Source organism: Eubalaena glacialis, chromosome 1 (genome assembly GCF_028564815.1).
Source record: "Eubalaena glacialis isolate mEubGla1 chromosome 1, mEubGla1.1.hap2.+ XY, whole genome shotgun sequence".
NCBI classification, from domain to species: domain Eukaryota; kingdom Metazoa; phylum Chordata; class Mammalia; order Artiodactyla; family Balaenidae; genus Eubalaena; species Eubalaena glacialis.
This window is the reverse complement of record NC_083716.1, coordinates 239910479-239937464: the sequence shown is the minus strand read 5'-3', so window position 1 is coordinate 239937464 and position 26986 is coordinate 239910479. Positions and strand designations below refer to the sequence as shown.

General features: G+C 66.5%; 1 protein-coding gene across 2 annotated transcripts in view; it reads left to right on the top strand.

Annotated features, from left to right (window-relative positions):
• The window catches only part of KIF1A (kinesin family member 1A), a 91894-nt gene that overhangs the window by 34410 nt on the left and 30498 nt on the right, over positions 1-26986 (top strand). The window contains exons 8-27 of one of the 2 annotated variants that reach the window (XM_061189134.1): positions 427-504; positions 800-865; positions 1340-1357; positions 4008-4083; positions 5343-5421; positions 6071-6213; positions 7845-7978; positions 8902-8981; positions 9224-9299; positions 11572-11651; positions 11931-12037; positions 12935-13018; positions 14785-14965; positions 15048-15120; positions 15318-15411; positions 16164-16312; positions 16675-16853; positions 18257-18394; positions 19077-19343; positions 25884-26002. In XM_061189134.1, coding sequence (XP_061045117.1) covers positions 427-504; positions 800-865; positions 1340-1357; positions 4008-4083; positions 5343-5421; positions 6071-6213; positions 7845-7978; positions 8902-8981; positions 9224-9299; positions 11572-11651; positions 11931-12037; positions 12935-13018; positions 14785-14965; positions 15048-15120; positions 15318-15411; positions 16164-16312; positions 16675-16853; positions 18257-18394; positions 19077-19343; positions 25884-26002 — 2221 coding nt within the window. The remainder of the gene's footprint in view (positions 1-426; positions 505-799; positions 866-1339; positions 1358-4007; positions 4084-5342; positions 5422-6070; positions 6214-7844; positions 7979-8901; positions 8982-9223; positions 9300-11571; positions 11652-11930; positions 12038-12934; positions 13019-14784; positions 14966-15047; positions 15121-15317; positions 15412-16163; positions 16313-16674; positions 16854-18256; positions 18395-19076; positions 19344-25883; positions 26003-26986) is intronic. The other variant, XM_061189143.1, reaches the window with a different exon arrangement.

Genomic DNA, 26986 nt, shown 5'->3' with positions numbered 1-26986 from the left:
CAGGCGACTCCTGCCCGCAATCCTGGGCTTCCCCGGGTGCATGTGGCTGCCCAGCCCGGGCTGTGCGAGTGCGGGGGAGGGGGCCCCTCCCCAGTGCCCGGGCGGCTCTGGGGGCAGCGGGCAGTGGGGGAAGGGGCTCCCGGAGCCAGGTTCAAATCCCACCACACGATGAGCCTGGTCTGTGGAACGGGTGATAACGACAGTGACATGCGGGTGAAGAGCGGCCAGCAGTCAGGGCACAGCAGGTGCCAGGTGCTGGGGGCAGGCCGTGCAGCCTCCCAGGGAAGGTGGCCTCCTCCTCAGAGGAGAGCAGGGAGAGCTGGGAGCAGAGGTCGCTGTGCTCCACAGGGCTGGGCGCTCCGGCCCCGGGGAGGGGGGGCCCACGCAGCGTCACAGCTCCTGCATGTGACACACGTGTCCCCGCAGGTGAGCAAAGTCAGCCTGGTGGATCTGGCCGGGAGTGAGCGGGCCGACTCCACAGGGGCCAAGGGCACGCGCCTCAAGGTAGGGCCGCCCCCCACCAGGGTCCGCACTGACTTGCCGGCGGGGCCTGATGCCCAGCGGCTCCAGGGCCAGGGGGCGGCGGGGAGCAAGGACCGAGACCCTGGGGGTGGGGGAGCGGGCCGGCCTTGGGTGGGCGCCCCCTTTGCTCCTGCTCTTGTGGGACGGGGAAGCGGGGAGGGTCAACGGCGGAGGGCTGGGCGCTGGGCCTCCATCAGGGCCGAGTGGCTCAGGCCCAGTCCTGCCGGAGCGAGGGGCCTGAGGCCTCCTGACGCCCGGCCTCATCTTCCCTACGCAGGAGGGAGCCAACATCAACAAGTCCCTGACCACCCTGGGCAAGGTCATCTCCGCGCTGGCCGAGATGGTGAGCGGGCTCCAAGTGCTGCGACAGGTGGGCTCGGGGGTGGGGGGACAGCGGGCGCCTCCGTCCTGCCCTGCTGGGGGGATGCCGGGAGCGGCCACCGGTCCCTGCTGTGGGGCCAGGTTCACGGAAAAGCCCAGAGGCTTGGAGGTGAGGGGGGTCCCCGGGTTGGAGATGGAGCCATGACCCTGTCACTCTCCCGAGTCTCAGTTGTCCCACCTGTGAAATGGGGATGTGCCACCTCCCCACAGGGCCCTGGGGGTGGCCTTGGGCTGCGGGCAGGGCAGTGACCTTGGGTGGCCCCCCGGGCTGTCTGTCAGGGGGAGCCGGGACCCTCGGGGTGAGGGGCTGGGCCTGGTGGGCGGTGGAGGGGAGGCAGTGTGGCGAGGGGGGCTCGGGCTGTGCTTGGGCTCCTCCCACCCCTTCGCCCCTGGGCCCAGCGCGCTCCGTCCTCAGACTCTGCCTTTGCTTTTGCAGGACTCTGGGCCCAACAAGGTAAGCACCTTCTTTCCTCGCTTCTCGGGGAGTTGGGGGCTCTCAGCCCTCTCGGGCGGGTGGTGGGGGGAGCCTGAGAAGCAGCGCAGCCGCGGGACACACCAGCCCCGATCAGAGCTGGGCCGGTGCGGGTGCGGGGAGAGCAGCGCCGCGGGGGTGGATGAGAGATGGCGGGAAATGAGGTCATGATGAACGAACGGGGGTGAGCCTCGTAGAGGACAGAACTGGGCTGTGAGGGTGACCCTGAGCAGGAGGCCGGCCTCTCGTCAGCACGGCTGGGGGCCGGGGGCGTCATGGGAGCGGTGGCTCCAGGGCGGGGGCCTGGGGGCTGAGGAGCACCCGGTGGGCACTCACCCTGCCATTGCAAAGCCCTCCGAGAGGTGTGAGGTGCCCAGGTGGGAGGAGCTTGGTTTGCGTGAGGAGCGGGGGGTGGAGTCGGGCGTCAGGGGCCGCGAGGAGGCGCGAGGGGAGCCGCGTGAGGACGTGCGTGAGGACGTGCGTGAGGACGTGCGTGAGGAGCGGGGGGAGGAGTCGGGCGTCAGGGGCCGCGAGGAGGCGCGAGGGGAGCCGCGTGAGGACGTGCGTGAGGACGTGCGTGAGGACGTGCGTGAGGAGCGGGGGGTGGAGTCGGGCGTCAGGGGCCGCGAGGAGGCGCGAGGGGAGCCGCGTGAGGACGTGCGTGAGGACGTGCGTGGGACGTGCGTGAGGACGTGCGTGAGGACGTGCGTGAGGAGCAGGGGGGGGCAGTCGGGCGTTAGGGGCCGCGAGGAGGCGCGAGGGGAGCCACGTGGGGGCCCGAGAGGAGCTACACGTGCGGATGTGTGTGAGGAGCCGTGGGGGGGCGCACGTGCGGAGGCGGGGGTCCCAGGAGGGGCTGTGAGGAGCTCTGTGAGGAGATGAGAGAGTGCGGGAAACCGCGACGCCGGGTGGCACTGTGTGAGGAGCCGTGAGAAGCTTCGGGGGCAGATGCACAAGGACCTGTGAGATGGGCTGTGTGGCGAATTATGGGCAAGTGTGGACCGTGTTGGGGGAAGTGAACGGGTAACTGTGAGGAGACGGAGGGACTCTGAGGAGCCGTGTGAAGGCTGAGGGGCTGTGTGTGAAGGGCGCGGGGACTGTGTGTGGGAGCCGAGGCCCTGGGAGGAGTTGTGTGCACGGCTGTGCTGCAGGCCTGGTGCTCTGCGCAGGCACTCTGTGTGAGGAAGTGCACGAAGTTACAGGAGAAACTGAGCAACCGCGTGATGAGCCGTGAGAGGAGCTCGGCAAGGGAGTGGGAGGAGCTGCGCGGAACTGTGGGGAACCGTGTGAGGAAACAAGGAAGGGACCGTGAGGAGCTGTGATGGAGGCTTCGCAGGAACAGAGCGAGACCAGTTTGGGGGGCAGCGCCGGGAGCCGGGAGCGCGGGGGCCCGTGGGCGATGAGGCCAGAGGGCCGGGCCTGACCTGCTCCCCAGCGTCATTAGGAAGCAGCTGACCGTGATCTAGCGGAAGCGGCCATGGGGTGGCCGCAGGCTCAGGGAGACTGACTGCAGCTGGATGCGCCTGCGGTGTGAGGAGCCGCTGGCAGGAGGGGTGGCCGGCGGGACGGCCGAGGGTCAGGGTGGCGAAGGTCCTGGAGCTGAGGCACTCGAGGCCGGGCAGGCGGAGTGGAGGGCGGAACGTGTGAGGGAGCCACCGAGTCAGAGGCGCCGCTTGGGCTCCTCGTGGGGTGACCGGGTGACCGTGGGGCGTTTACTGTGGGAACGAGAATGTGACAAACGTGGCAGGGAATTCACCCTCAGGGGTTAAGTGATCAAAACACGCGGTAGAAGTAGAGTCTCTTCACCCACCGAGTTTGCAGTGGGAAAGAAGCTGCGCCCTGGTGGCCAGATGCTCCCACACCTGCTCTCTCGCGGGGGAGCCGCGCGGCATTTCCTACCCCCCCAGTGGCGGTCCCGGGAGCGGCCGTGACTCGCGGGCCCTGCAGGCTCCGCTGGGGATGCCGCGTCTGCACCCTGAGGACGCCCTGCGGGGCCCTGGGGCCGCTGCGGCTGCGGCTGCGGAGCGGACGCTCCGGAAGCAAAAATGTGCACGAACGAGGGACGTGGGGAAGTCCGTCTGCCACGATTAGTGGCGCTTGAGGGGGCCTCGTCCTGAGGGGGGGAGGGGGTGGGGAGGGGGACCAGGTTGTTGGGGGCTTTGGAGCCGCTTAGGCGGGACGGGCCCGGGCCTGGCGGAGGCGGAGGCGGCTGCGCGTGCACGGGGAGGGGGCCCCGCAGGGCTTCCCGCAGGCGAGGGGTCTCTTCCCCTCAGTCGGCAGAGCTGCTGGCGGCGTCTGTGGGCCGATGGGCTCGCGCTGGTCCTTCTGACGGCGCGGAGTGCGGATGCACTGGCCCTGGCCGCTGGCATCAGCCCGCCTGGGCTCGGCCGGCCGTGTGGCCCAGACACACCGTGGCGACTGAGGAGGGGGGAGGCCAGGGAACGTGCTGGCAAGTCCCCGATGCAGCCCGAGCGGAGGCACTGGGGCTTGGGGTGGGCTGGAGAGGCCTTGGGAGCGGGCCCCGCCCTGAGCCCCAGGCAGCCTGGACTTCGGGGACCCACCTGTGCTTGAGCCCCTCTTCCCTGCCCCTCCGGTGGGCTCGGGGCTGACCTTGGACGCTCCTCTCCTGCAGAACAAGAAGAAGAAGAAGACAGACTTCATTCCCTACAGAGATTCGGTGCTGACCTGGCTTCTCCGGGAAAACCTGGGTGAGGACTCGCCCGACCCGGATCCGACACCCGGCCCGGCCGCCGCCCTGTTCTCCCCGGCCGGGGAGGGTGCCCATCCTCTCCGGGCCGAGCAGCGAGCCCGGGGGCTCCTCCCGGGGGCCCGGGCCGGTGGTCAGCGTAGGTTACCGACGCAAGCCGGGGACCCGGGTGGCCCTCGGGGCTGCAGATGAGCAGCCGCTGTGTCGGCGCTCCTGGCTCAGGGTTGTGACGCCCAGACCGAGGGCCACCCTCTGGGCCTCGGTGATTCTGGGGAGCCCTCTGGCTGGCTGTTGGGGGGCTGCCTTGGTTCCCCCTCCTCCCCTCCACCTGAGCTCTGAGCCAGTGAGACGGATGGGGAGGCAGAGCCGGAAACACCCCAACTCCGATGTCTTCCCACCCAAAATGGCCTTGGGGTCCTCCCCACCTACACTTACAGCGGGGGCCTGACACCCAGGAACGTAAACTGAGCCCCGGGCTGACCCGATGGACGTGGACAGCTGGGGGTCTCCAGCCTTCCTCGGCTGCATGGCTGGACCCTGCACCCCAGAACTAGCCTAGCTGGTCCCCGGCTCGGGCCAGCGTCGGGTGCAGTGTCAGGCCTCCCGGTGGAGGAGAGGGCGGATGGGAGACCCCGGGGGCAGGTGGGCCCCCCGAGAGAGGACACGAGAGTCACAGGAATGAGTGTCCCTTCACCTGAGACGCGGCCGGGAGGGAGGCCTCTCCCCCAGGGCCACACCCAGGTCCCGCCCCAGGGTGGGTGGGGAGGCCCTTCACAGCATGGCACCTCGAGCCCTTTGCAGCGTCACCTCGCAGTCTGTGTGGAGGCCACACCCTGGGGATGTGGTCCCCGGGACACAGGTCCCTGAGATCTGTGGGTCCGTGCGTTCCTGATGCCGGGATCCATGTTACCTGAGCTGGGAATCTGACATGAAACATTAAGAAACGTATTCCAAATAGGAAGGATAAAAGTGAAATTTTTGTGGGATAAAAACAGTTCTTGTAGTAAACGTCATAAAACTCTTTACAATTTTTCTCTTTATTATGGGGAGGGGGAGGTTTGCTGGTTGTAATGTGACCCCAAATGTCAGAAAAGCATGGTTTTATGTAGACGAAAAGTGAGCAAGGTGCCCGGCTCGGTGAGAGAGGCCGGCCGCCTGCTGTCTGCTCACCTCCCAGCTACACCTGTGCGGGGGGAGGGCGGGGGGGGGCGCAGCAGTGGGGCTGATCCTCTGCTGGGACCACCTGCTCTCCTCCCACAGGCGGGAACTCGCGGACAGCGATGGTGGCGGCGCTGAGCCCCGCAGACATCAACTACGATGAGACACTGAGCACGCTGAGGTATGTCCCGAGCGGGGTGGACCCTCCCTGTCCCCCACCGGCCGGCTTGGGCAGTAGTGGATCCTCTAGGTGCCTCCTTGCAGGGCCGGCTCACCTGGACTTCTTGAGGCTCCAAATGGCTGGCAGGGCACCTGGCGCTTCTCGGGCCCCGTTCCGTTTCCCACCGCTTGTGGCCTCGAGTGGCGCAGGGCCCTGCCATCTGACCAGGAGAGCTGGGCTCGTGGGCTGAGCGGTTCGCCCCCACCCATGGTCCACGGAGCCACCGGGGTCTTTAACGAGCCACGAGGGGGCAGGCGTGTCTGAAGGTTCCTCTGGCCAGGGGCCGTCCCGGGCTGCGGGAAGCAGCTTAGCGGCCTGGCTCGGCGCTCTGGCCTCTTGGCTGCCACTGCAAAGGGCTGGAGTGCAGGTTAGATTCGCACCGTCCACCTGGGACCACAAGTCCAGGTGCGGAGGCCTCGCCGTGCGGAGAAGGTTCCACCCTGTCCCTTCTCCTCCCGGGGCCTCGGTTTCCCCAAGTGGCAAGCCCCCCTGTAGGTCAGTGGCCCTGGTGACTCCCTGTCGGAGATGCCCCTGCAGGTGGGCGCAGGCGGGGCTCCGGGTGCCCTTGGCCGCCGGGCGGCACAGCCCCCAGCCCCCCTCTGCCGCCCAGGTACGCGGACCGGGCCAAGCAGATCCGCTGTAACGCCGTCATCAACGAGGACCCCAACAACAAGCTGATCCGCGAGCTGAAGGATGAGGTGACGCGGCTGCGGGACCTGCTGTATGCCCAGGGTCTCGGTGACATCGCCGACAGTGAGTGTCTGCACCCGCCCGCCCGTCCCGGGCAGGGCAGCGGGGCTGTGGGGCTGGGGCAGGTCCCGCTGCCCTCGCGGCCCCTCTGGCCCGAGGCCCAGGCTCTGCTCCGGGCTCCAGGCGGAGCCACCTCTGGGTGGGGGGCCGGGGTTCTGGGCTGGGCCTGGGGAGCTGCACGGTTTGGGTTTGCTGCTGGCCCAAGCAGGCTGGTGACGGTTTCCCCGGAAGCCACAGCGGCCAGCCGCGGTGCCGGGGTTGTCCCCCCGTCCCGCTGAAGACCACCGCCACCCTACCTGATGCCTGGCCTGCGACGGCGCCCTCTGGAGACAAACCTGTTCTTCTGTTTCTGTCTCTCCCCCTCGCCTCCCCCCCCTTAGCCAACACTGTGCCCGGAGGACCCAAATGTGTGTATCCCCTCCGCTGCTCTCTGCGCATCCCTGCTTCGGCCCGGCCCCGCGGGGCGTAGGGCAGCACGGTGGGGGGGGGCGGGGCGCACACACCCCTCCTTGGCCTTTCCCCTCTGGGGGCTGGGGGACCTGAGCCCTCTCTCTCACGGCAGCCTGCGAGCCGTGATCCTGGTTCACCCTCGCGTCTGCTAGGAAATTGAGGCAACAGGGAGGCGCGGGGCAGCCAAGGCCTCCTCTGGCCGAGCGTGGCTGAGGTCAGGCTCTCTGCCCGCCGTGCTCCTAGAGGCCTGAATGTCAGCACAGAGGCTGGGACAGCTCACAGGGCTGGGTCCATCCCCAGCTCCTGGCTCCGGCCCCCCTCTGACCCCACCCACCCCAAGGTCCCTTCCCCTGGAAACGCCAGGAGTGTGAATGCTGCCAGGTCCTCCCAGCCTGCGTCTCCCGCTGGCTGTGGGCCCGGCTCCCCGGGCAGGGGCACGTGCTGGGGCCTCCCCACCCCAGGGGCCACAGGGCGCTCTCAGTTTCCCCAGTGCCCGTGCTGTCCTACGTCTGCCGCTGCTCTGCTGTGTATCTGCTTCTGCCAGGAGGGGCCTGGGTACCTCCCACCCCAGGGAGTGTGGCAGCCCCAACTCCCGGGCCTTGTGGGGCAGGGAGGCTGGGGCGGCGGGGGGCCCAGAGCAGCTTCTTGGGGTGGAGGAGTGGGGGCTCCCTCGGAGGTCCCACAGTCCACGGCTCGGCCAGGGCGCTCAGCGGGCGGACAGCACCGCCCGCGCCCGCAGCTCGGGGTGCGTGGCGGGCTGGTGGGTGGCGGGCGCGAGGTGGGGCGGAGAGGATGAGGAGGAGCGTCAGGGCCTGGGTGCAGGGGGGCCGCCGGGCAGTGACAGCAAAGGGCGGTGGGCAGGAGGGCAGGGAGGCCGGTGGCCCCCAGGCTTGGCATGTGTGCGGGGGGAGTGCAGGCCCCGGGCGGGGATGCCGAGGGACCTGGCGGCGCAGCCGCACCGTGGCGGGGGCAGCATTGCATGTGCTCGTCCGGGCGCCCAGTTCGTGGTCCTTGCTTGCTACCTTCTTTTCACCTGCCTCTTGTTTTTTCCCAACTTGGTCTTTCTTTTCTCTCCTCCCGTCTGTCTGCCCCCCTTCTTCCCGTAGACGTGTCCGACCTTGAGAACAATAACCGTAACCGTGGCGGGGCGGAGCTGAGTCCAGCCCCTGACAATCTCTCCACAGTGACCAACGCCCTGGTGGGCGTGAGCCCCTCGTCCTCGCTCTCGGCCCTGTCCAGCCGTGCCGCCTCTGTGTCCAGCCTGCACGAGCGCATCTTGTTTGCTCCGGGCAGTGAAGAGGCCATAGAAAGGCTGAAGGTGAGGCAGGGCCGGGCTTGGACCTGGTGGGCGCTAGGCCAAGACCCCTCCTCTTGGATGGTCGCAGGCGGCGGGGCTTGGTCAGAGGTGAAGTGAGCCGTGCAGGGGGACACGGGGTGCGTCTCGGCCCCGGACCCCAAGCACCCCATCCAGGGGGTCGGTGCGCCCTGTCCAGGACCATGGGGCCCATCTGCTGATTAGGGCGGGGGTCCTAGGGCCTCTGCGCCCTCCCTCCCGGGTTTCCGTGCTTATACTTGCTCCTGCATGGTCTTCACCCTCCTGGCCTGGCCACGGGCGGCTGCTTTTAGGGTTTGGGTTACTGGCTTCCTTCAGCGAGTGGGAACAAGGTGCTGGGTGTGAGCGGTGGACGGCGAGCCCAGACGGAGGGGACAACGGCACAGGCGCCAGACCCGGGCTGATGAGGGGTGGGCTGTGCGGCCCGCCTGGGGCCACCTGAGGTGGGGGGCTCCACTGGGGGGATAGGGTCCCACCTGGGGTGTGGGAGGCGTCCACCCGGGATGGACCTGGGGTGCAGAGGCCCACTGGAATGTGGGGACTGGGAAGGAAACGGGGAGGCGGTGCTGGTGTGGGAAGTGTCGTGCGTCTCACCTGTGGTCCAGGGGCATCCGAGCCTCAGAACCGGTGTCAGGGTCTCCCTGCATGTTTGTTTCTCTCTCTCGGTTTATTCTGCCTTTCTCTCTGTTTTCTGGGTGTGTCCACAGGAAAGACACGCGTCCTTTGCACGTATTAGCCCTTAGCCCTTCACCTGGATCTTTCAGACTTCGAGCAGCCTGGATGAAGCTGGGAATTGGGGTGTCGGACCCTGCAGGCCCGGCTACTCGCCTCCTCTTTGCCTGGCACCCAGGCCTCTGTCCACTGCCTGCCCCCTGCCCTGACCTCGCTCTGCTCTGTCTGCTCCCCAGGAGACGGAGAAGATCATCGCTGAGCTCAATGAGACCTGGGAGGAGAAGCTGCGGCGGACGGAAGCCATCCGGATGGAGAGGTGGGCGGTGCGGGCTGGGGGCCGGCAGCAGCCCTGTGCTCAGCTCTCGGCTCCTGTACCCAGGGGTGGCCGCATCCAGTGCAGGACATACCCGTCCCCTCTCATCCAGTGACCCCCACCCCCGTCACCAATGGCCCCGTTGACCTGATCCCCAGTCAGGGGACCAGTCCCTCAAGTGGGCACCTGAACTCATTGACCAGATGAAACATTGTGTGGGTGCTGACCCCCGCTCTGTCCCCCAGGGAAGCGCTGCTGGCCGAGATGGGCGTGGCCATGAGGGAGGACGGCGGCACCCTGGGGGTGTTCTCTCCCAAAAAGGTAGGAGCCGGCCATTCTCTGGGCTGCCCCGATGTGGACGGGGCTGGGGGACCTGCGGCCCCTGGCAGGGTGTCAGCTCCTGGAAGGTCAGCAGGGTCCTCCTGGGAGCAGGGAGAGCGGCTCCAGGCACCCGGCCAGGCTCACCCGCAGCCATCCCTTCCCTATGTGGAGCCTAGACCCTGCCTCCTCATGGTGGTTTGTTCCTATGGCCTTAGGACGTCAGAGAGGTCACTTAGCTGCCTGAGGGGTGGACTGGGCCCCTCAGGTTGGGGTGAGACCGGGGTCCTGAAACAGGTGGGGCCTGGACGCGCCAGGAGCCTGCACCCCTCATGGGCAGGGCCTGGCTGGACACGAGCTGGGAGCCAGCTGCCCTCTTGGAGATTAACTAAAACAGGGTCTGGCTGTCCCAGCAGGGACCCCTCTTCTCCCACCCAGGCCCAGCTTGCCCATGGCCCCGGCCCTCAAATGGAGCAGAGCACCACCCCCTGTTCAGTAGCTTAGATGGGGCGAAGCATGAACATCAGGGAAAAAGTCTCTGCATGATTCTAGGGCCCAGACCTACACACCCATGCACCCACCCCAAAGATTGCCAGACCCTTAGAGCCCTTCGGAGCTTAGCTTCAAGCCCAGAAGCCTTCCTGGAAGGCAGTGGCGGTCTGTTCTGACCCCAGCACGGGACTCTGCAGGCCTTGCCCCTGCTGCCTTGTTGGTGAGGAAGTGCCTGGCTGACTCTTCACCCCAGCAAAGGGTTTCTTTGTTTGCCAGTCTCCGAACCTGGCGGCATGTAGAGCCCCCGCTGAGCCATTGGGGCCCCAAGGGAAAAGGAGCACGGGGCGCTGGTACGATGGGCACATCCGCTAGGGTGGCTGCTCCCTGGGGACAGGGCCAGGCTCCTCAGGCTCCTTCTGCACCCATGCACTCCGGCCCAGGGAGCACCTGAGGCCTAGAAGCAGGAAGGAGGGGTGCCTGGGAGGACCTCGGCAGGGCGGGGAGCAGGTGGCACCCTGGTGGGGTCCTACTTCACTCCCTTTTGGATAGGCCTTTGGTTTTCGTTTAGAATGCGTTGTTCTTGAGCTGTTGCATTGTCCCTGGGCACAGTGCCCCAGGGTGGGCAGGCGAAGCTGGGGTACAGGTGCCCTCGGGACACTGGCTGTGCAGTCCTTTGGCTTCATTGGTGGCAGAGGGATTTGCTGGTGGCCCCGGGTCTGGACATTGTCCGGGAGTGGGAGGACAGTGGGGTCCCCAGGACTCTGGAGAAGCACACGGGCCAGCTGGGTCCCCCGCTCGGCCCCCTGGAGGGAGCACAGGCCCTTCCTGGCTGGACACCTTCTGTGCTCAGGGGAAGGGGCCACTGTGGATGGTCTGTCTTGTGTGTGATGACCAGGTATCCACAACCCTGTGCAGGGGTGTTAGAGGGGTTTGTAGCTCAGGGTGGGGGCAGCTTGCCCCAAGGTGCCAGGTGGGAAACAGGAAGCTGTTCCAGCCTCTGGCATGTTGCAGGATCCTTGCCCGGGACCTGGTGTGAGGTCAGGAAATGTGGGGCCCAGAGACCCCGGGTGAGAGCAGCGGAGAAAGTGAAGATAGGGGGTGCTGGTCCAAGGCCCAGTGGACAGAGCCTGCAGTGGCTGCCCTGGGCACGGGATGGGGTGGGGAGCCGAGGGCCGTGCTTAGACGGGGCAGCTAGCGAGAGGTGGTCACCTTGGCTTTGGGTCACGCTTTGGTAGACCTGTGGTTAGGACAGGTGTGGGCGTCTGACCTGGGTGGCTCAGGGGGACTTTTTTTACAGCCTCTCTGCTCCCTGGCATCCAGGGCCCGACCCCTCCCTGCCCAGCGTCCTAATCCCGGGGCCCTCAGCTCCTGGCTGCCCTGGTTGGAATGGGGACCTGCAACCCTGTTTTAGAATGGAGGACCAGGCCCAGGCCCCCTGGGACCCAGCCTTGCCCTGCACATCCCAGGGCCTACCACAGCCTCCGAGCACTCCCTGGGCCCTCAAGTGCTCAGAGCTGGGGTCCCAGCCCCTCCCGAAGCCCAGCCACCCAAGTGCCGCCTGGCAGCTGTCCTCCCAAGACTCTGGGGTCCCCATCAAAGTCTCCTCCTCAGGAGCCTTTTCCTTCACATCTGTCCTCTCTGCCAGGCTGAGAGGATACTGTGTCCCCCGAGAGGCCAGGCCTAGGGCGGGTGGCGGTAAGGTCCTGGGGAGAGAGAGGGCAGCAGGCAGCCCGGGCCGGGCTCCCGCTCCCCGCAAAGAGAGGTGACCCTTCTATCTCCGCAGACGCCGCATCTCGTCAACCTGAATGAGGACCCGCTCATGTCTGAGTGCCTTCTCTACTATATCAAGGATGGGATCACCAGGTGGGGGTCGGTGGGGTGAGGGGAGGGGTGGGCTCCCCCACTGAGGGGTCGCTAAGCCGGGGCATCTGTAGGCGGGGGTGCTGTGGGCCCCTCTGGGCAGTGTGGCTCCCCCAGGCCAGGCCGCTTGGGGGGCTGTCCCCCGGACCCCCGCTTGTGCTCTCCAGGCGTTTCCCGTAAGAGCTGGGCATCCTGGGGGCTGCAGGGGGACCAGGCGGGCCAGTGGGTGGCGTCATGGTGCCCTGGGTCCAGCCGGCGCTGACGACCGCACCACACACACAGAGTGGGCCGGGAAGGCGCAGAGAAGCGGCAGGACATAGTCCTGAGCGGGCACTTCATCAAGGAGAAGCACTGCGTCTTCCGGAGCGACTCCCGAGGGGGCAGTGAAGGTATGGCCTCCCCCGGCCCCGCCCCTACCCGGCGCTGCTGGTGTCGCCCTCCTGGCTCCCCACTCAGTCCCGGGAGCCCCCCCGCCCTCCCCGAAAGGTGCTCCGAAGGCTGGGCTGGGGACATGCAGCTCCGTCCCTGCACAGGGGGCTGGTTGGGGTGCTCACGGGCGGGAGGGCACTGAGCCTGGATCGAAGGGATGGCGATTCTTAGGCCACGCCTTCCCGTGGGCTGGGAGCGGCCATCTGTCCATCTCCCTGGCCGGCCTGCCCTCGGGCCTCTGTCCCCACTGCCGGTTCTGGGCATGACCCTTCCTTCTCGAGAAGGCACCTGCTGGGCTGTCCCAGTGCCCACGGCTCCCGAGATCAGGGCAGGCGTCTGGACAGCCTCTGGGATGCAGACCAGTGACCAAAGTTCCCTCTGTGACCAGGCCACTTCAGGGTGGTGGCCTTAAACAGTGTTGCGGACGTTGGTTCTCCCAGAATTCTGTCCCCGAAGCTCTCTCTCCCCTCGGTGGGTGGGCACAAAGCCAGGAGAGGCTCTGGGACTCCTGGGGACATGTGAGCCACTGTTTCCCATCCCACCTGGAGACCCTGCAGGACAGGGCGGTCACCCAGCACGACCTCCCCACCTCTGACTTGGGCCCGTGAGCCTCCCAACTGGGCATCACTTTCCTCATCTGTGAGGGGCTGAGAGGCCCCTCCGGCTTCTCGAGGCCCAAGCTAGGTGCCACAGGGAGGAGAGGGGCCTGGCGGGGGCCGCGCCTGGGTGGCAGGTGGCCAGGTGGGTCGCGCCCCCTGCCCCCGACCCTGAGTGGGGCTTGCTGGGCTCAGACGGGGACGCGGCCAGGTGGACAGCCCCTCACGGTCCTCCTCTCCATGACCCCACCTGTCCTACAGCCGTGGTGACCCTGGAGCCCTGTGAGGGGGCAGACACCTACGTCAACGGCAAGAAAGTCACGGAGCCCAGTGTCCTGCGGTCAGGTACAGTGGGGGCAGGGGTGGCCCCTGCCCCACCCGCTCTGCACGCGTGCCCCTCCTGCTCGTGCGGCACCCCAATCCGCCCCCCACCAGCCGGGCAGCACACAGGCCCAGGGCGGTGGGGGGAGAAGGCTGCTCCAGCGGCGCTGAGTCGATGCTGCAGGCCAGCCGAGGCGGGATTCCGGGCGGTGGGTTGCCTGTCCCAGAGCCCTGGTGGGACTGGCGCGGCATGGAACGGAGGAGCAGCCAGCGGGGTGCGCGCTGCACCGGCCTCCGGACGCCGGCCCCTTGGCTTCGTGTCTTCACGTTCTAAAACACACCTGGAGATATGTCTGTCTGTCTGTCTGTCTGTTCATCTATCCAGAGATTTATTTAATGGAATTGGCTCAGGAGGTGGTGAGGGCTGGACAGGCACGTCTGAAATCTGCAGGCAGGACTTCCTCCTCAGGGAAGCCTCAATTTAGCTCCTGAGGCCTTTCACCCGACGGGGGGAGGTCCACCTGCGTAACGGTGGGTGGTCTCCTGTCCTGAGGTCACGTGATTGTAGGTGCACCTTTGGGCTCCCCAGCCCGGCCAAACTGACACACAGCACTGACCATCGTGTCAACTTTGGCTGGGGTGACTTTTTGCTAAGATTGAGGGGGACCCTCCCCTTCCCCAACTGGAGGTGCAGAGGGGATGGGAGGCCTAGGAGGTGACGCCTGGCAGCCTGACGTCCAGACCTCTCCGGCCACCCTGAAGGGCCTTGTTTTTAGCTTCCAGGACTCTGGGTCCTGCCTTTGGGGTCCCGAGGGATGCTTTGAGGGAGGGACACACCGCGCGTCCTGGATTCATGGGCCTCGTGTGGCTGCCAGTGGCTGGCGTCCTCGCCTGGCAGCCAGTGTGGGGAGATGGGGCGGTTGAGCTGGGCAAGGGCAGGTCCAGAGTTTCCTTCTCCCCCCTGTTGTTTCACGATGGGGCCTGGTGCTTGCGGGCTCAGGGCAGGTCCCGGGCTGGGAGGGGAGGCCGAACTCGAGAGCTGGAGGTGGAGCTGAGGGAGGCCTGGGGAGGACCAGCCTGCAGGTCTGGGTTCTCTTGTGGGTAGAGGGGCTGAACCAGCTCTGCAGGCCTCAAGGCAGAGCTGAGGTTCCTGGAGAAAGTTGGAAAGAAACTAGGCCGTCCAAAGAGACCCCCACAGGCAGGACTATCCAGAGACAGCAGGCACTGCCCTCGTGGGACAGGTGTGCCCTGGAGGGTCCTGCAGACAGGGTGGACCCTGGCCCTGGAAACACGCAGACCCCTGCTCTGCTTCTGTCGATGGGACAGATGGGAAGGGAAGCTCCTGGCAGGAGGGGGCCCTGCAAGAGGGGGCCAACCCCAGCCCTCGGGTAGGGGAGTGCCAAGGCCCAGGGCACGGGAGCAGGAGGCCAGGCTGGCCCGGGGGTGGCACCTGTGGGGCCGTGGAGAGGACGGGACCATGGAGAAGCCCCAGGACTGTGTTTTGCCAACATCGCTGCTACTGAAAGGGGAGGGGCCGAGGGGTGGAACCGGGGAGAGTGAGGAGGCCCGCTCAGGTCCTGGTGGAGGAGGTGGCCCCCCGGCGGGGGCGAGGGTGACACTGGGCACAGGACCTGGGGGGCCGGCTCCTGGCAGCTGGAGGCCCTCCCAGGGGTGGGCAACGCTAGGACCCCAGTTGCGTTCCTCCTCTTTCCGTTCTCCTCCCCCCTCTCACCCCCGAGACCACCCGAGGCCAAAGGTCCACCAACTCTGGCCTCGCCTCCGTCCCCCAGGAAACCGCATCATCATGGGAAAGAGCCATGTGTTCCGGTTCAACCACCCTGAGCAGGCAAGGCAGGAGCGTGAGCGCACGCCCTGCGCAGAGACGCCCGCTGAGCCCGTGGACTGGGCCTTCGCCCAGCGTGAGCTGCTGGAGAAGCAGGGCATCGACATGAAGCAGGAGATGGAGCAGAGGTGAGGCCCCAGGGGCTGCCGCCCGGGCGCCCCCAGAACCCGCCGTCGCCCTGCCCGCCCTCACCCCCGCGCGCTCTTGCAGGCTCCAGGAGCTGGAGGACCAGTACCGCCGGGAGCGCGAGGAGGCCACCTACCTGCTGGAGCAGCAGAGGCTGGTGAGGGCAGCCCGCCCGCCAGGCCCCTCGCGGGGCTCAGGGCACCTGGGGTCCCTGCTCGCCCGGCCCTGTGCTTGGCTGGCCGAGCGCTCGCTGCGGTGGGGCTGCGTCCGGGCACCCAGGGCCCAGGCCCGGGTGGGAGGGCTGGAGACGGGCTGGTGTCCACGTGGCGCCACAGGCCTTGCGTCTGTGCCCAGGACTACGAGAGCAAGCTGGAGGCCCTGCAGAAGCAGATGGGCGCCCGGTTCTACCCGGAGGTGAACGAGGAGGAGGAGGAGCCGGGGGATGAAGGTGGGGGAGCTCGTCCGGTGTGGAGGTGGGCTGGGGAGGGGTCTCAGGGAAGAGGCGGCCCCGGGCCGCTCTGTGCAGCTCAGCTGGTTGGCAGCTTTGCCCTGGGGTCCCTGGTCTGAAAGCAGGATTTAAGAGGCTGTGCTGCAGCAGGAAAGCACCTGTGCATACACACACACACGTGTGCACACGCCTGCTGCTTCTGGCGGGGGCGGCCTGGAGCACGAGGAGGACGGGGTGGGGGGGTGCTCCCAGGCGGGTGCCCTGCGTCCACTCAGCCCTGTCCTGCCCGAGGGAGGCTGGTGCTCCTTCCCGGACAAGGTCTCTGCTCCACACCTTGGGACCCGCTTTGGGAGCATTTGCTTGGGCGGCCCACTGGCTGACCTCTTGCTGCCGGGGGCCCGAGGATGGCCCAAGGGCAGGGTGTTCACGTCCAGCTCGGCCTCCGGTCAGCTGGTCGGGACCTTTGTGCTGACGTGACCAGGCCTCCCCCGTCTGGACTCGTCCACCCGAGAGGGTGTGTGGGACAAGCCCCGGTCTGCCCTCCTGCCCCCGCCCCGCTGCTGCCCCCCAGGTCCTTGCTGAGCTCCAGCCCGACTCTCAGGACCCTGGTGCTCACACTGGGGGAGCTGGCGGCCTCTTTCGGGCGCGAGGGTCGTTCCCTGCGGCAGAGCTTGCTGCCAGTTAGTGTGAAAGTGGGGACCCGAGCCCCGAGCCCCCAGCCCCGTGGTGACCACGTGCGCCTCTCCCCACAGTCCAGTGGACGGAGAGGGAGTGTGAGCTGGCGCTGTGGGCCTTCCGGAAGTGGAAGTGGTACCAGTTCACGTCCCTGCGGGACCTGCTGTGGGGCAACGCCATCTTCCTCAAGGAGGCCAACGCCATCAGCGTCGAGCTCAAGAAGAAGGTGGGCCCCTGCCACTGCCCCTGCCCCTGCTATCTGCTCCTCGGAGGGCGGGCATCACCCGTCCTGCTTCCTGCCGGGCCTCGGTGCCAGGCTGCTCTGCCTCCCGGGAGGGCGGGGCGGACCCCCTGACCTGCAGCCCCCAGGAGGAGGGTGGGCGGTTGGAGGGGGGGCCCGGGACTGACAGAGGGGGACGCGCAGGCAGGCCGGTGGGCAGGTGGAGCCTCCTCTCCAGCGGCCGGTGGGAAGGTTCCGGGAACGGTTGAGGGACAGGCAGCGGGATCTCTGGGAGCGGGAAAGAGGCCCTTCCAGGGCCAGGCTCCGCCCTCCCTGGGGCTGACGGGCGTCCTCCTCACCGGTCACAGGTCCAGTTCCAGTTTGTCCTCCTTACGGACACACTGTACTCCCCACTGCCGCCTGACCTGCTGCCCCCAGAGGCCGCCAAAGACCGAGAGACTCGCCCTTTCCCCCGAACCATCGTGGCCGTGGAGGTCCAGGACCAGAAGAACGGGGCCACCCACTACTGGACGCTGGAGAAACTCAGGTGCAGCGGGTGGGCCGTGTGGTGGGCAGTGGGGCGGGGCTGCTCCCCGGGCCTGGGCCGAGGCCACTGAAATGGAGGTGGACGTGGGATGCACGGGGCTCACGTGTCCAGGCAGCTATTTCTCCTGTTTCGATTTCTTTTAAAATCAGAAGAAAAAAAAGTAAGTTCCTACTTACCTTAGCCTCATTATAGAATCCATATTTTCCTCGACCAGAGCAGTGGCAAAGTTTGGAGGAAGGGGCGGGTGAGGCGCTGCAGGAAGCTGGGGGCTCCTCCACCTGGGGGTGTGGAGGAGGGCCAGGTGGGGGCCCCAGGGAGGACGGCCAGGTGTCCTGGGAGGTGTCTGCCCTACGGCTCTACCTCAGGTCCCACACGCTCACCCTGACGTGCGCCTGGCTCTTCCTGGGTGAAGGTGACAGGACGGCTCTTTGCCACTGAAGACAATTTTAATGTTGCTCAAGTGCCCCTAGAAACGAGAGGCGCGTGGGGCACAGGGCCGTCCAGGGGCAAAGGAAGGAGGGGAGGGCCTCGCCACGGCCTCTACGAGGTTTTCATGGGCAAAGCAGGGCAGGGTGAACAGCGAGAAGTGGCTGGTCAGCGTTAACGCCTGCGGGCTTCGGGCCCGGGCTGTCCCCGGGTGATTTAGGGCTGGGGAACCGGCTGGCGTGCGAGTCGGCTAAGGGGCGGGTGGTGGCTTGTGTGGAGGTGGGCTCACCCCACAGGCTGTTCACTGTCGGGGCAGGTCCCAGAGATGTCGAAACGTCGTGAGACACAGAGAACGAAAAACATGGTCAAGACGCTCTCACGCACGCAGACACGTTTATACGCATTCCGTCCCACTCACACACCCTCACACGCAGACGCCTTTCCTTCTTATGAGGTCCCCACGCCCAGCACACGCACTGACCCACGCGCATTCACGGACACGCGCCTGCCCCTGCCCCATCCTCCTGGGCTGCCGTCTGCCCTTGGAGGGTGGATGTCCCCCCCACGTCCCTCCTGTTGCACCTGAGCCCCCGAGGGAGACGTCTGCGTCTCTCCCACCACGTGCCGGTTTTCCGGGGGATAGCTTCTAAAATGCCTTGGTTCCTGTGTCTTCTCACCACTCGCCCTTTGCTCCCCGAGCTTCCGGGGCTCCGTGCCCTGACTCCCCGTCCTGAGCGTGGCTGGTCCCCAACCCCACCCGGCTGACGTCCCGTGGCCATCACGGGGGCTGAGAGGAACGTGTGGCGAACTGCAAGCCTGTTGGCCATGGTCAGCCGACTCCGAGGACCCCAGAGGGTCCGCCTGGCAAACCAGCTTGAGCCGTGGGTGACCCTGAGCAGGATGCTGTGGCCTGAGCCGGGCTGGGCCTGAGACCCCAGGATGCTCCGCCCGGGCCCACGCTGACCTCTGCCCCGCAGGCAGCGGCTGGACCTAATGCGGGAGATGTACGACCGGGCGGCCGAGGTGCCCTCCAGCGTCATCGAGGACTGTGACAACGTGGTGACTGGTGGAGACCCCTTCTACGACCGCTTCCCCTGGTTCCGCCTCGTGGGCAGGTAGGCGCCTCCCTCCCCCCGGGCTGAGAGATTGAGAGAAGGTGGGGGGCAGCGAGGGGTTGGGCCCTGGCCCTGACACGAGGAGGGGGCCGGCCAGATACCTTTCTCCATCCCGACTCCCCGGCCCTGGTCCTTCGTGGTCTGAGCCCCCTGGCCAGTCCTCTCCACACACCAGTGGGCCCTGACCAGGGAGGGGGTCTCAGCATCGCCACCCACCCCCACTTCGGGACCACGGCCGTCAGGTGACAGCTGTCCGTGTGTGTGAATATGAGGCTCGGTCAGGCTTTCAGGTGGGGTGCGAGCAGGAGGCAGAGCCGTGTCCTCCCAGAGCTGAGTCCATGCCTGCTGTCCCCAGTCTCCTGGTCCAGGGGCTGCACCCGGCCCCTGCCCCCCACGGGGCATGGTTTCTGAGGCCTCGATGCGGCCAGGCTCCCGAGGCCCTCACCGACCTCAGCCACCTACCTGCCGGTGCCCTCCGGAACCTTCCGGAGCTTTACACTGACCCCCGTGCGGTGTCTTCCCACGCCTGGGGACTGGGCACTTTGGCTCTCTTGCCCGTCGAGGCAGCATTCTTGACTGTCTGTGTGTTTGGTTTGGGATCTCCTCGGCAGCCCCTGTCCCGCCCCGCCCGCCCCCCAGGAGCTGGCGTTAACCTCTCTCTGTCTTGTCGTACTAACCCCAGTTCAGTCATCTCTGGCTGCAACAGCTACCCTCTTCTCAACACATGCATGAGCGAGCGCATGGCTGCTCTCACCCCCTCCCCCACCTTCTCGAGCCCCGACTCCGACGCCACCGAGCCTGCTGAGGAGCAGAGCGTGGGGGAGGAGGAGGAGGAGGAGGAGGAGGAGGAGGAGGAGGACCTGGAGGACGACGTCTTTCCGGAGCACGTGCTGTGCGACGGCCGGGACCCGTTTTACGACCGGCCCCCCCTGTTCAGTTTAGTAGGAAGGTTGGTGAGGTCGAGGACAGCATGCTGGGAAGGAACCAGCTCTTTTGCACAGGAGCACTGCTGCGGGCACAATTTGACCGCCGTCAGGGCGTGACCCCCGGCGAGCAGGGCCTCCCTGAGGAGCGGGCGTGAGGGAGCGCGAGGGCTCCTGGCCTTCCTGGAGGGGCCCGGCGGGGAGAGGCGGGCCCCAGTGATGGAGGAGGGCAGGGTGCCCTGGGGCACGGGCTCCGCACAGGTGGGCCTGTTTCCGCAGAGAGGCCTCCGGGACCCGGGAAGAGCAACGCCCCCGCCCGTTCAGGGCCCGCGGGGGCATTTGGAAAGGTGGAGCCATGCATCTAGCCAGGGTGGCTTTCCCTCTCTCCACTGTTTCCGAAAGAGATGGCGGGTCCTGGTCTGCTCCCAGGGCCCCTGCCTCTCTGTGGCAGGAGCAGGAGAAGCTGGAGCCGGCCGGCCCGGGGCAGGAAGGAAGGGCAGGTGCCCGGGCTGTGGAAGGGCCTCCTTCTGAAGCCCTGGGTCCCGGGCAGCCTGGCCTCTCTCTGAGCCAGTCTCTGTCTAAAGGTGAGGGCGTCCTGTCTCTCCTGACCCCCAGGCCGTCAGTGCCGGAGACGGTGCCGGTGGCCGCGTGCCCTCATGGGAAAGTGCCTTTTGCAGAGGAGCCCATGATTCAGTTTCCTGGACAGAGGAGAGAGGCCAAGTTCAGGGGGGGGGAGCGGGGTCCCCCGCCCTGCAGGCAGGTTGGGCGTATACAGTCCATCCTCATGTTTATTACCATGGAATGGAATGCAAGCAAGAAGGTGAAGGAAAGGCTTAGAAGCCTAGCTGTAGTAGTAGGAAATTCAGCTCACAGAAACTGAATGTGCATATACGCAAAGGTGTAAGATAATTTTAACAGCAATCTCTTTAGGAGTTTGAGATTGCTTCCTTGGGCTAGACTGATGGAAGTTTTTGGAAGTCTTGACCTTGGAGTACCAGTACTGAAAACTGAAGACCGAGGCTGGTCCCCAGATAGCGGGGTTTGCACTGGGAGCCCTTGGGTGCGGGTGATGGAGTGAAGGCCCCACTGGTTCCTCTTGGAAGGAAGCAGGTTCTCAGCTGGTGCGTCATGGATTGATTCTGATTAGTCTTCCCTGAGTGTGAGATGCTGGCCCACTGGACAGAACCGTGTGGCTCTCTCCGAGACGCCCCGGCCGGGCTTCCTGCTCTGCTGAGCCCGAGCGGGAGGTGTGGCCCCAGGGCCAGCTCCACGCAGGCCTCTCAGAAAGCCTGGCCGCTAGGGCCAGGGCTGCCGGGTGCCAGGCAGGTGTGGGGTCAGGGCACACGGGGGCGAGGACACGGGGAGAAACGGGGGTGGGCTCTCGCAGTCTCAGCCGGAAAGAGCTGGGTCCTTCCGACATTCCCCCCTCTGTGGATCTGGGATGTGACAAAACCACCAAGCCAAACCAAAGCCACGAGTGAGAGGCCAGCTCCCCACGGCGGCCGTCTGCGAGGGGCTTCATCTGGAAACGTCCTGATCTTTTTGGTTTGGCAAGAATTGGCTTTTCCCGCGCAGCAGCTGTGCAGGCCCAGGCCCTGAGAAGGACCCCGTCTTTGGTTTCCTTTTCTCCCTCTGGTAGCTGCTGGCTCTCTCTCCAAAGCTTAAGCGAAATTGGGGCGCCCACTCTTGTCTCCCTTCGGACAGGCTTTCCGGGCCCTAGCATGCGTCTGCACCTCACCAATCTCGTGGTTAGCGCTGCCCCACACTCAGCCCCGGCTCTGCCACCTCCTCTCTCTCCGGCGGGTCTCAGCCTGCTTCAAGGTGCCCTCACCTCTGTGAACAGGGCCCCTGGCAGGGGCCTCCCCCGTCCTGACCCGGGGCTTCTCACCCAAGTCCAGGGTCAGCCCCCCAGGGGGCCTCTCCCTCTGGCGGTCTGGGTGCCAGTGAACTGGGAGGTGAGATGGGCCAACCCAGGTGGAGGAAGTGGGCCTGGGGACTCAGTTTTCCCCGATGATCCTCCCTGCTCGGGCCGTGGCTTTCAGAAGGCGGGTGGGCTGCAGAGAGAGGAAGGCGAGGGGGTGACTGGGATGGAGGGTCCCAGGGAAGGGGGACTGGCGACCGCCCAAGGGACGTGTTCAAGACTCTGGGTGGAAAAGCACTGACCCGCCGTGTCCGCTCTGTGCCATCTGGGCTGGTGAGGCCGAGCCCTCAGCTCCCAGCTGGGTGCGCTCCGCGTGCCGAGCCGCTCAGCCCGAATCGTCACCCGCGAGGCTCCGAGCCACCCCGTGTGCGGGTAGGTGTGCCGTGGCCGGCAGGGTCCTTTGGACAGGGCTGGGCTGTTCTGGCCCAGGGGGGCGGGTGCTGACGTCAGGTTGTTTCTGGCACCTGGTGGGCAGTGAGGGGGAGGCCCAGCCTCTGTAGCGTGGGCCCCATCCCCTCAAGTTCTGGGGCTGCCAGGCGGAGTGGGCCTGCGGTCTTCCGGCCCCCACCCCTGCCCTCGAGGCTGGTGCTGCCAGCAGGGGCCGTGGCTGCTGGGCCCCAGGGGTCCTTTCTGGATGAGTGCACCGGTCACTGTCACCAGTCAGACGGGGACCAGGGGTAGCAGGAAGGAGAGAGTATGCAGTGTGGCTTCCTCCGCCTCTGGGAGCACCGGCCCCAGAGCCGCAGCTGGATTTGCACGCGAACCCACCTGGGCGCCCCAGCGAGCGTGAGAGCAGGCAGTCCACAGGCGGGTAACGAAGTTCAGAGAGGGTGGGCGTGGCCGTGGGTTCCAGGCGTCTTTTTCATTGTAAAACCCAATCTCCAACCAAGGGGTCCCTCGGGGCCCCCGGCCCTGCCGGTTTTCAATGCCAGAGGTATCTGGGCTTGCTTTCTTCTCTGACATGAGGAAATCCTGAAAGATCAAGAAAGGCTTGATTTACTTAATGAGCTGCATTAATTAAGCTGGTGGGGAATGGAGTGTGGTGTCCACACGGTTGGGAGCCGCACAGGAGCCAGTCTGTGGGGTCTTATCCCAGCTGGGGCTCTGCCGCCAGCAACTTCCTTAATGTCCTTGAGCCTCCGTCTCCTCACCTGTGAAATGGGACAGGAATGGCGTGTTTCACCAGCTCTAGCACGACATCTTAGCTCTCCGGCACCGTAGTTGTGCCCCTAAGAGAGAAAGACGTAGCCAATCCAAATAAGATGTGCCATTGGTGAGGGGGCCCTGGTCTCCGTGTTGGGATGTGAGCGGAGGAGACGAGGGCGCACCTGCCGCCCGGGGTGCTGGGGGCTCCAGCGCCGCCCCCGTGAGCTCGGAGGGGCAGGCGCAGACGGTTTCTTGACCGGAGTTTTCAGTCTCGCGGGCTGCCAATGGGATTGTTTGAGCCTTAGGACACGAGGGGCGCAGCCCCCTCTGATGTGTGGGACCCTGGCGTCTGTGCCCATGGGTGGGTCACGTGGCAGAAAGCGCCCCCCGGGAGACCACAGTAGGTTTGTGGAGCAGTGAGGCCCTGGGGGGGAGCCAGGAGGGGGCCCGCCTGCCTTGGCCTCGCCTATGACCTGGGCTGGGTCTGGCGCCTGCCTCAGTTTACTTCTCTGTGCAGTGCCTCAGACTCCCTCTGGCCTGGCCTTTGCAGACTCAAAAAGGGGGAGGGATAATCTCCTGCCCCTCCGTTACTGCCTCTCAGGGGCGGTCCCGGGTCGCCTCCAGGGTGCTGTGAGTGGTCTTCTGGGAGCTTGAAGCCCCTGTGGAATTGCCCCCTGACCCTTTCAGAAAGGCAGCCCTGGGCGGGCCGGGGGCTTTGAAGTGGCCCTGAGCCTGGCTTTCCCTCCTGGCCAGGTGGCCCTGGACAGCCCTTAAACTCTCCCTTGGGCAAGCTGTGCTGATTAAGCACCCCCGTGCCTGGCACCATGCCCTCACCTAGCCCACAACCAGAGGTGTCCCCGCCTTTCCTGAGGGTCCTCCTGTGGGTTCCCTGCAGGCTGCGGGTGGAGTGGGCAGGCCGCGGCCCCTCCCTCCGGCTGTGCCTGGGAGCCGCCCGACACCCAGCTTTCTGCAGCGGGCAGTGCCCCGGGGAAGGGGTCCTGCCCTGGGGAAGAGGTCCTGCACCTGCTGGAGGGTGGGTGCTGACTTGGCCCTGCAGCTTGGGGCTGTCCTACCTAGTTCCCTAAGCTCTCTCAGGCAGGGTGGGGTGGCTGGGCGGTGCCCCAACCCAGGGGACAGGCCTCCGGGTGCAGGGGCAGAGCAGGGTCTGCACCTCTTCCCACGGCCTGAGTCCTGGGCCCCCTCCGTTTCCCCTTCTGGACCTCATGACTTTGCTCGTTTCATGGTATCCCCTTTCCCACTCCCAATGTCAATCAAAGGCCCTTGGCCAGGAGCCCAGGTGCCCGGCGAGGGAAGGCCACCGCTGTCCCGTCCCGAGGCAGGTGCTGGGCGAGGCCAGCAGCCCACCCCGGCCGGCCCCTGCCCGCTGGCGCCCTCTGCTGCTGTGGCGAGGGCTTCCGCTCTCTGGGCCTCAGTGTCCTCTTGGGACCAGGGCCGGGGCTCGCCTTAGTGGGTGGTCGGGGCAGTGGAGTCCCAGGCCCCCACCAACCCCGCGATCCATCTACACGCTACCCCCGAAGAGTTCGTGGAAGGAAGGGGCACTGTGCTGGGGAAGAGGGGCTTCTTCTAGCCCCAGGAGGGCGGCCCGGATGACACTCAGGCCTGGGAGGCAGCACACCCTCCCCTGACTGGGGCCTGCCTTGGCCTGTGGGTGCCCAGAAAGCGAAAAGCAGTCAACAGAGATGGGCCTACTAGTGAATTCAGACAAACAGGGAGAGCCGTGCAGAAGGCGGCCTGGACGCGGAGATGGGAGCGGCTGGGGGCAGTGGCAGGAGCAGGGAGATGGACGCCGGGGGCCAGAGCGGGGCTGAGCGGGGCGGGCGGGGCTGCCGCAGGGGCTCAGGTGCCTCTTGGATGCAAAGAACTTGGGGTCCACGGTGGGTGCGGGTCTGGTCGCGCCTCGAGTCCCCTCTGGCGGCTGTGGAGGCCGTGAAGGAAGCGGGAGGGAGGCCAGGGGTGATGGGCTGGGTGGCGGATTTCAGAGAGAGTTTTGAGGTAGAACTCATAGATCTGAGATAAAAACCAGGACGGTGCTCAGATTTCCGATCTCCTGCGGGGGGAGGGTGGTGGGAAGACACGGCAAGATCAGGAGCCCAGCTGAGAGGGGACACCAGGGCCTGGAATCAGGGCACCCGGGGAAGGGCCCCTCCCCGTGCCTCTCACCACAGTGGGTCCAGAGTGGGGACCCTGGAGCTCTCAGTGTGGGGTGACACCAGCGGCTCAGCCTGGGCGAGGGGCAGGGTGACTGGGATGACACGCCTCTACTCCCGTCCTCCCAGCTCCGCCCCCGCCCCACCGGCCATGCACCTGGTGCCAGCGCCCACCTGGCCAGCAGACTCCCACTTCACCTCCACTGTCCTCCCTGCTGCTCTCACCTGTGTTCCCACCTCCCCCCATCCCTGGCCGAGGCCCTGGGCCTCCCTCACCCCACCTTCTGCACTTCCTCCCCAGTGCCTCCCACACTCTTCTGTCCAAATCCTGCCCAAGCCGTGCCCCTCCCCCAGGACCACCCCCCGGACCCCCAGCCCAGCGAGCTCAGGGCTGCCGAGGTCTGCTCCTCTGGGCTGGAGGGGAGGGCAGAGCAGGGTGGGAGGCAAGGGTGACCCCCGAAAGGAGGGTGCCCCGAATGGTGAGGAGCTATGCTCACAGCAGCCCGCCCACCCGGCGGGGCAGCACAGGCTCTTCCAGGGACTCCCCGTCCTCCTGGCTGCCCACGTGACTCCCACACGTTGGACGGCTCAGGGAGAGGGGCACCGCCGGGGTGATGTGGCCTCTGTCCCGCCTGTGCTGGCACTAGCTGGGTGCACAGCTGAACTGCACAGGAGAGGGGGGGCTCTGGGCACCCTGGGAGCTGGTGGGGCCGTGCCAGGCAGTGCCGTGGTTTCTGGGGTGTCCTCAGGGCTCCGTTCAGCCGGACCCCGGGCCCCGGTGAGGGGGGGGTGCCTTGGCTTTGCTGACATCATGGAGCTCCCACCCGCCGTCTTCCTGGAGGGGCTCAGAGGGAATCATGAGGCGTATTCCGTCGTGGGGTCCGTGAGCAAGCGTCAGGGGCCACTGGGAAATGGGTGGGGAGACGGGGGCGGGGGGGGGACATCAGCAGCAGCGTGAGGGTCGTAGGTCAGCGAGGCGGGTCCCAGGTCCTCCTCCTTGAAGCAGGCTGAAACCTCCCTCCTCGGCTGTTCTCTGCTCAGGCCGCGGGCTTCGCCCTGGCCCACCCCCTCACCACAGCCTGTGCTCCCGCCGGCACCCGTGCCCCCTGTCCCTGCGCCTTCTCCTGTCTCCTCTGCGGCCGAGGACCCCTCCCTCCCCACCCCGCCCAGCGCAGTGCCCTGCCTGCCCACCCGCCCTGCTGCTTGCCGCCCTGGCTGCCCGCTTCGCTCTGCTTTGCAGTGTTGTGTCGTGAGCCCGGGCCGTGCAGCCGCTGCCGCCTGTCACAGCGCACAGCGGGGTGGCCCTGACCGCGGCCTCTGCCTCCCCCCAGGGCCTTCGTGTACCTGAGCAACCTGCTGTACCCCGTGCCCCTGGTGCACCGTGTGGCCATCGTCAGCGAGAAGGGCGAGGTGAAGGGCTTTCTCCGCGTGGCCGTCCAGGCCATCTCAGGTGCGTGCGGGGCAGCCCGGGCTGGCTCTGTCCCTTCACCGATGGGGCCCTTGGGTGGGGAGACCTCTGCGGGCCTCACATGGTGGTCCGCGTGCATCCAGCCCCACCCAGGCCCCCGGTCTCCTCTGTTTCTCCCTGTGGGAGAAGCCCCTGCTGCCCGGCTCCTGACTCTGGCCTCCTGGACTCTGCCTGGTCGGCTGGGGCCTCCGGGGCTGTGCAGGCCGAGCCCAGGGCTGTCTGAGCACACTCTGGTTTGGGCCTCCCACCAGGCAGCCCCAGGTGGACCCACGGAGCCAGCCTGGCGCAGAGGTGCCCCCCACCACTCCCCCTCCACCGCCATTTCAGCCCCAGGGCAGGCGCACAGACTTGTAGCCCTTAGCTTCGGCCCACTGCAGCCCCCCAGCCTTCCTGATTCCCCAGCATTGCTCCTTTTAGACCCCTTGACCTCTCATGTGGCCTGTGTCCCCAGAGGCCATGAACCCCCCCTTCACCGTGGGCCTGGCGATACAGTCCCCCTCACTGCAGAGGCAGACTTCCTCTCACTGCCTAGTCACCTTCCCAGCACCCCCTCCTGGCCATGGGCAGCCACACAACGCCTTTGAGCCTGGGTTTGCTGCCTTGAAAATGGCATCCACTTTGAAGCTTCTTAGCGGCAGGAATGTGGAGAGATCATTGGAGAACACAGATGTGGGAGCGCTTGGCCAGAGGGCCAGGTGCTCGCACTGAAACGTCCGTTCCTCCCTTCTCTGCCCTCGGGCCCCTGGCGCCTCCACAGGACTCTCTTTTCTCTACACGTCTCAGCAGCCCAGGCACCTTGGGGCCAGAACCGGGCAGGACAGACAGAGTGTGTGGCAGCGGAGTGGCTCCAGGCCGAGACAGGGAGGCTCGGAGTGTGAGCAACCTGGGTGGCCTGTACTCCCACCAGACAGCTCACGCGACCCCACTCTGGATGTCTGGTCCCCCCTCGCCAAATTCTCACTACCC